Raw genomic sequence first — 8,543 nt, forward strand, 5'->3', positions numbered from 1 at the left:
AAACCTTTATTGTTAAGTACTTCAGGCTGTCCAGGCCAGTTGCAACAGCGGTTATTCCAGACGCTCTTGGTCTTAAGATTTCACACAAAGAAGCTCTCAAGCTTGCAACCAGCTGATCTATGAATACTTCTATTATCTGAAATTTCCAGTAAGAAGTTGCAAGCAAGAACAAGCACTGCAGAAGTTTTCATTCAAACTATTTGATATCTTAAGAGCCAGCTAGAGATCTTGTGGGACATCCTGTTCCCCATGCTATTTCAAAAGATCCACGATCCTCCCCCGAACCCATGCTACTACAGCCTTCTTCCCTTCTTGCGTGCACAGGTACAGGCTGCAAGCTGTTCCTTCCTTGCTGTTATAGACCACTTGCAAGTATCCTGACTATCATGACTTTGTGTGATATTAAAGAAATATAATCACAAAAGCAGAAATAGCCCTCTCTATGAAAACCTCTAAGAACTAGGATGAATCTAGATGCAAGGATCAACAGTACAAAACTTCATTTGGTCATTACTGAGAAAGAAATTTTAATTACAAATAAAGCAAGTGTGAAGCATCTCACAACAGCTGCCACCATCGCAAGCCAACCCACTTCTGCCCTCAGTACTCCTCTAGCTTGCAGAAAAAATGGTGAACCCCCCAAGGAGCTGATGCAGCAGTCACTCCTTACCATCCCCTACAGAAGCTCTTGTTTCCACTCAGATCACTGTGTAAGCACTCAAGGATTTATACCAACAAACTGGCTTGGGCAGAAGAGGGTGCCAAGCCAACAGGAAGTTATTCACAGCGATTACAGGTGCTATCAGCTACATCCTCCTGCACCCTCAGATACAAATGCAAACAGGCATTAGTCACATCCACCAGCAGTACCTGGAGCCAGCTATTTCTCGGTGCTGTGATCAGCTCTGGAGTTGCACAAGCTGCATGAAGCTACTTCTTCCTGGAGCTGGGATAACTCACAGTGACCATCCCTTTGCTTCCAGGTGCCCCAGCTGGCTAACTGTCCCTGTCCAATGTGGACAGGGTTTTACAGTCCCTGACATGCTTATGCCTTGTATTTAGCATTAGAGAAGTTTGCTGCTACATGCGTTTTCTGTATAGTTTATGATGCTATATGACAGTAGTTGCCTATAGGGACCATGCATATGAACAGAGATGACAGATCCAACATCTAATGTCTTAACCTATACACACCTATTAAAACAAATTATTTCCTTCTCTATCCTCATCTTTTACTGCAGGCTTGAATCGCTGTTTCTAAGAACAGGCATACGACCCATACACATTTAAAAACTCAGTCTACCATGAGTGTCCAGCCTTTCGGCTTGCCTGGGCCACACTGAGTGAAGAGAAATTGTCTTAGACCACATGTAAAATACATAACATAGTTAACATATTTAAGTAGCAAAACATACATACATATATATATATATATATACACACAGACATAGTGGAAAAAAAAAAAGGGCAACAAATACATAAAGCCAGTGGGTTGGACACACATGGGACCATTGTTAAGATTAAGCATAAGAGCAGCACCGTACTGTGCTGCTCCTGGGAAGGGCACAGAGGGAAAGCAGGAGTCAATTCTCCCTTCACTGTGAAGTGCTTTACTGTACTCAATCTCTAAGCAACCAATTTCCTACATCTACTTAATGCATAGGGAAGAATGGGGGAAGCACATTCTGGAGCTGTAATTAAAGTTTTCTTCCCTGCTCTGCTACGCAGGCCTGCAGCTGACCACACACGGAAGCAAGGTTCGTGCAATACGGCTGCACTATGGTATGCGAAACAACCACTGGATGGTGACTCAAAACACAGACAATTTTTAAAGTCAACAGAAAAATACCAGAAGATAGCCCATGCACACAGCTGAGCACAGATAACCCTTGGACTCCAGCAGCAAGGATAATCTCTTTGGACAGCCCCGCAAACCCTTCGCTGGTACCCAGCCAGCCACAGGATCCAGACCCCAGCTTTGTGTCCTGGCATCAGCTCTGCATACATGCCTGCTGGAGTAGACGAGCTGTTCATTAGCCGGTCTCCTGACGTAAATACAATTAATCACAGACACAAACCCTTCCAGCATGAAGCTTACAGTTAGAAGAAATGATCAAACTTTGAAGTTCAGCATTTACAAACACACTTTAGCCACTCAGATGCATCTTGGGTTTAGCATTTTAAGCCATTATGTGATGCTGATGCTGTTAGCACAGGTTTTTCTTAACTACAATGAAGTTGTAAAGGCTTGCACTCTGTCCTGAGGGCAGAGGGCTCCCTGCCTAACATGCTACGTCAATTAGATATGACTAAAACAAAGTGACACCACACTACTACACTTAACGAGACTAAGGCTCTGTTTGAACATACTATGGCAGAAATCTCACTTCTTCAATAGCCGAAGAAAGGCAAGGTAAGAACTGTTTCACAGAAGCGCCCAGAAGTCCTGCCAACACCTTCATCCATAGGATCCACATGGCAAAGCAGGACCTGAAGCAGCTCATTTCTATTCAATGCTGGGATTTTTACATCTGCAGCTCTGCAGTCGCTATCTCCACCTCATTTACAAAGTCTTTTAATTTTCTTTTTTCCTTCTCTCTCCATGCCAGAAAGGAACAAACTGCTATGCAAACTTTCTCTAGGCTCACACTGAAAATAATCCTTTAAAGCCTGCAAAGCCTCGGTTATCCAGGAAGTGCAGCAATGCCTAAGCATTAAACAAGTTTTTATTCCTAAGTTAATAGACACACATTTTTGTTTACAAATATATTTAAGTGCTGGTCCATTTAATTCCCTCTCTTCAGTTCAAAGACTAAGCACACAGCATCCAATGTGATTTCTATGTAATATAAAAATATTTCCCTAAATTCTTTTCTAATCTACTTTCACACTTGCATTTCAAGATATGCTGAATTTCTGCTTATCCAAATAACATCCTCTCCCTCCTTCTGTGCATGTACATACACATTCCCCTTAGGCATATGGATTTTACAAAACTATAACATCTGACTTCAAATGTATTGAAATTCAAATAAGTCATCTTCACATCATGTAAGGAAAGGAAAGAAAGTTTTTCTTTATTGAAAAAATGTTTTTCTTGAATGCAGCTGTTCAAAGACCACCTTTCACAAGAGTTAAGCTAATAGGTGATCAGCCTTCCCAAACATAACATTTTTGAATGATAAGTAGTGGAATACTAGATACAGAAGAACACAAATATGGAAGGAAACTGGGAACATCTCAAAGCGTTAACCTTTTTCCCCATATATAAACAGCCTTTTTCTCTGTCCCCACAACCACAGGTCGGGAGGCCTTCCCAAGCGCTCTCAAAGAAATGTGAAGTGTTTCGGTTGTTAGTCAACAACAAAAGAGTTCATGTTGAGGCTTTTAGTTTGTTTTCCCCTTCTGAAGGAGGCAAGGCACATTTCCAACATAAATGTGAGCCATCTACTAATTTTCAAGGCACCATTCAAAATACGTAGGAGTTGTCAGGAGACAAAGTGTTTCATTTTAACACGTCTAAATAGACGCTCACAAACAACTCATTATTGCCACAATTTCATCAGCAGAAATAGCTGAACCGCACTGAAAAGTTCCCTCAAAAACCAGCCCACAACATGGGAGCCTACAGCGTAAACAACCGAAGTTATTTCCAAACATTACAAGCAACGAAAAATGGACATCTTACAGCAAACCTTGCTCAGCAGATAGTTCTACCAGCACCAGCTGCGCAAGCAGGTCTTACCCAAGAAAAATCTCTCAATATACATCCACAGCCTTATTCCTCACCACTCACGTGCACAGCACCACACCAAATCTTATTTCTCACATCAGGGACACCGGGGGACTGCAGCCAAGTGTTCTCACGGCGTCACTTGGTAAGATCCAGTTCTCTCTGCTGAACAGCTTTGTAAGAGTTATCCGTTTGGGTGCAGTTGTAGGCTATCCAAATCCAAATTATACCTCCTTTATATAGCTGCCAAACACTAATATATTACATGCAAAAAAACAAATAATATGACTCAACTCCAAGGTTTTCTAAGAATATTCAAACCACGTACAACATCTGCTGTACAGAAAAAATTCCTTTGATTGAAGCCTCTAGCTGCACGTAGAGGCTAGATGACCAAGTGATTTACCACAATCGTGCTCTGAGCGTGTTAGAATGAGGATCCTGACTACAAGCTAAAAATGTACAGCATTAAACTGAAATCAGAAATGGATTTACAGATGCGACCAAAAGAAAAAAATAATTTCACAGCATGTGTTATACATATATATATATATAAAGGCACTAATTAATATTATAGGCATTAGCATTTTCTTCATCACAGACAAAACAACTGCTTTCTCATTTACAGAAAAAAAAAATCTGAACTGAGAATTAGCAGTTCTGTTTCAATCTTGGGCTTACAGAGGCTGAGGAAACAGTAGGTTTCTGATGAGGTAATTCCTCAAATCTACTTAGTCTACACAAGGGAAGAAAATAACAACACTCTGGAATGCTTCCTTTTCAAAAGGCCACAGACTTCTTTCGATTTGAGCCAAACCAAAGCCCCATTTGCTGCTATTTGTATCTGAGCAGTTCCACTTCCAGCCCTTACTTCCTCCTCTTCACCACACTGTGTAGATCAGCGGGCTTTCCAGTCCACCCATTATCTTCTTGTGACAGGGATTTCATTTTTAGATTATCTCAGACATTTCTCAAGCAACTGCTGCAATGATTCTCAAAGCAGTATGGTTTTTATCTCATTAGAGTTTGTATCTATAAAATTAATCAGGCTTCCTACCTCATTAGCTGGTAAAGTAGCTACTGTGAAGAAAAACGCATGGCTATTTTGAAAAGTCTGTTGTAAGAAAAGTGATGAAACTACTTATTTTCCTGTTCCAACCTTTAATCTTTGATGTAGCTTTCTTTGGTGCTGTTTGAAAAATAAAAAGGAAGTGCCTAAGCGCAAACAGTACTTTACTTAAAAAGAGAAGCTGAGAACTTGCTTCAGACTTGCTATTTGGTAAATGGAAAATAAATCACGATCATCACTAGAAAAATCGCTTCAGTTGAAGTTATCACAGACATAACTGCATGCAGCCAAGATATTCAATGAATACTTTGCCTAAACCCTTACTACAGATAATTACTGATCACTGAGATTATTTGACTGAGCTAATTACGTTAAATGACTCTACTAATATCTACCACTTCACGTTCGCATCACACAAGCAGGAAGAATGCTGGCCTCAGACGTCCGTCCGTGTCTTCCCTTCCACGGGAACATTCGCCGAAGCGTCAGCTTCGGTGGGAGATTACATAACGCGTCGCTCCAGGAGCGATGCTGCAGCGTTACCTCCCGTCCGTTCACAGGAAACCCGAGCACGGCCACGGGGCCAGGGGGGATGAAGCAAGACTTCTTCCACGTTACCCTCCTCGGGGCGGACGCGGTCTGCAGCCCCGCGGCGGGACGGGGCAGTGCCCGCAGCCCCCGCCGTGGGGACCCAGCGGCAGCCCGGCCCTGCGCCGGCAGACACCGCAGCGCGCCGGGGAGCGCGGCCAGCGGGAGGGCTGCGGCCCGGGGACCCTCTACCCCCGCCCAACTTCGCCAAAGCGGCCGCCCGCTCTCGCCCTGCCCCGCTCCCTCCCTGCCCGGCGGGACCCCGGTACCGGACTCTCTGCCGGTGCCGCCGCGCCCTCCCGGCAGCAGGTGCGCAGCTACGGCCGCTCGGATCCCGGCCGGGCTGTGGAGGCAGCGGGGCGCGCAGGTGCTCCCTCCGCACGGCTCCCGGAGTGCCGCCGCGGCTCGGTCCCGCCCGCAGAGCCCTCCCTGCCCACAGGAAGGCGCGGGGCAGCGGCCCCCACCCCGGCGCGCCGCTCACCTCCCGGGCCGCTGCCCCTGAGCAGTCCCGTCCTCTTCTTCCTCCTCCTCCTCCATGGTGCCGCTCCACCCCCTCCGCGACGGCTCCGCGGCTCTCCAGCAGGAGCCGTTGAACGGCTGCTGCTTCCCGCCCGCGCAGCACGCCGCCGAGGGCAGCGCGCCGAGCTGCAGACACCAGCTCCACAGCGCCCTGCTCCGCACCATGGCACAGCGGCCCCCGCGTGCGTGACCGCCCCCGCCCGGCCGCGTGCGGTGCTGTTAACAAGATGGCGGCGGGGTCCGGCGGCTCAGTGGGCAGCGCCGGGCAGGGAGCCGGTCAGGATCTGTGGTTGGCCCCGATAGTTTGTAAACACTCCCCCATCTGGGAGCGTGAGCGTGCTCTAACTCAATGGTGCTGTAGAGAAAAGTTTCCTAAAGTCGGTTTTCTCAGGAACTGGGAGCAGGGCCATCCCCACTTGCCAAAGGAAACCAGTGCTCAAACAATCCTGTACTGCTAGAACAGGGCCACACGTGCTTTCCTCCCACAGAGCAGCTCTCATACCTCATGTGCGTTACCCTCGTTCTTTCTTCTGCTACTGGGAAGTTGAAACTCTTCACACAGTGGGTTAAATCCACTGCCACGCCTCTGTGAGCAGCTCACACCCAGTAGGATTCAAGGGGTTCTGAGGAACCCAGTCCAGAGAAATTAGGAGCTTAGAGAAGTAAAACAGGTACTTCTAAAATCTTTCCATACCTCTTTAAGGATATAATACCATGGAAGGTAGAGGGCAAAGCTATGCATGTATGATACAAAAGAGACTGTATGTAGCGGCAGTATAGACTCAGAGGCTACCTGGAGTATAGACACATGTATATGCAGCTAATCTGGAAGCTCAGGAATCAATGATGAGATTGTTGGTAAATCTCACGTAGGATCAGAGCTGAGGGTCTAAAGATCTTGGGGGAAGCACAGATACAGACTGGGTGGAGAACAGCTTCAGAGCCATGAGGAGAAGTATTTGGGGTTTCAGTTGATGAAAGACTCAACGTGAGCTGACAATGTGCACTTGCAGCTCAGAAGGTCAACCGTACACTGGCTTGCATCAAGAGAAGGGCGACCAGAAGGTTGATGGAGGTGATTCTGCCCCTCTGCTGTGCTCTCATGAGACCCCACCTGGAGTACTGCGTCCAGTTCTGGGACCCCCAACAGAAGAAGTACATCGAGCTGTTGGAGCAGGTCCAGAGGAGGGCCATGAAGATGATTAGAGGGCTGGAGCAACTCCCCTGTGAGGACAGACTGAGAGAGCTGAGGCTCTTCATCCTAGAGAAGAGAGAGCTCCAAGGGGACTGAGGGAAAGACTATATGGCCTTCCAGTACCTGAAGGGGGCCTACAGAAAAGCGGGAGAGGGACTTGTTATAAGGGCTGGTAGTGGTAGTGACAGGACAAGGGGAAATGGCTTTAAACTGGAAGAGGGTAGATTTACACTAGATATTAGGAAGAAATGCTTTACTGTGAGAGTGGTGAGACACTGGAACAGATTCCCCAGAGAGGTTGTGAACGCCCCTTCCCTGGAGGCTTTCAGGCCAGGCTGGATGGGGCTTTGAGCAACCTGATCTAGTGGGAGGTGTTGCTGCCTGTAGCAGGGGGGTTGGAACTAGATGATCTTAAAGGTCCAACCCAAACTATTCTGTGATTCTATGAGGAGAAACACAAGCCTTACTTTTCTTGCCATTAATCTACCATTCCCTTAACCTCTATAAGGTAAGGAAGGCTAATACTGCCACGTTATCTTGTTCAGAATGAGGAAAACCAGTGGGTATTAGTTACCTTTGGTCAAGTAGATTTGCTGCCTTTACTAGTGGGAAAATCCCAGTCCATTCCTTCTGACTCTTCTCACCTGACTTATCCTGATCATTTCATCTCCTATCAGCATGTCTAAAGCTAAGCAGGCCTTGTAGATGCTTTGATTTGTACTCACACTTCATTCAACATAAATCTACATGGATTTAAGTTAATTCTGCTCTTACTTTATAGAATCTAAGGCTGACTACGTGAGTTAGATGATAAAGCTGCTCTCCATAGCTACAATCAATGCCTGTTAGGTTACGAATAATTAATGCCTATGCATAGCAATTTGTGCAATCCAGCAGGCAAGCACCTCCAGACCGGTAGTATCTGATTGCCAACAGTAACAGTTTTGGGATGCTTATCCTGAAGGTCAGCTGAATGTCTCCCTGTAGCCAGAGCTGCATGCGCGTGTCATTTGGAAGTCATGTGTGTGTCACCAGTGCTACATAAGCCATACTGAAGGAGGCTGTGCTTTATTAAGTGTGTTTTGTCTATACTGCAAATACAGATGTCAGCACTTGGAGGCTGTAAGTAAAGACAACTGGTGTCTGCACAACACACAGCGCTCACAGTGTTTAATTTGAAAGGGAAACATCTCTTTTTCTAGTGAAGAATTATACGGTTGTTCAAGTAAGTTCTGGCACAGCTAAATGTCTGTATCTAAGGTGTGTTACCTACTTTGCCACACCAGTCTGCACAACATAAGAAAATTAAAGTTCAGAGGTGTTCCTCAGCAGAACCAGAATTTTAAATTAATTTCCTGTTTCAGTATTCCCACGAGCTAACTAAGATCTCAGGCTGGTCCTGCTGCTTTTGTATGTTGTGATCTTTCAATCTCTTATGT

At 45.9% G+C, this 8,543-nt stretch overlaps 1 protein-coding gene across 3 annotated transcripts in view; it reads right to left on the reverse strand.

Annotated features, from left to right (window-relative positions):
* NAPEPLD (N-acyl phosphatidylethanolamine phospholipase D) overlaps nt 1-6,108 on the reverse strand; it is a 22,302-nt gene extending 16,194 nt beyond the window's left edge. The window contains exon 1 of one of the 3 annotated variants that reach the window (XM_021384524.1): nt 5,872-6,108. In XM_021384524.1, coding sequence (XP_021240199.1) covers nt 5,872-6,074 — 203 coding nt within the window. In that variant the 5' untranslated portion in view covers nt 6,075-6,108. The other 2 variants (XM_021384525.1, XM_021384527.1) reach the window with 2 other exon arrangements.

Source organism: Numida meleagris, chromosome 1 (genome assembly GCF_002078875.1).
Source record: "Numida meleagris isolate 19003 breed g44 Domestic line chromosome 1, NumMel1.0, whole genome shotgun sequence".
Classification (NCBI taxonomy): Eukaryota; Metazoa; Chordata; class Aves; order Galliformes; family Numididae; genus Numida; species Numida meleagris.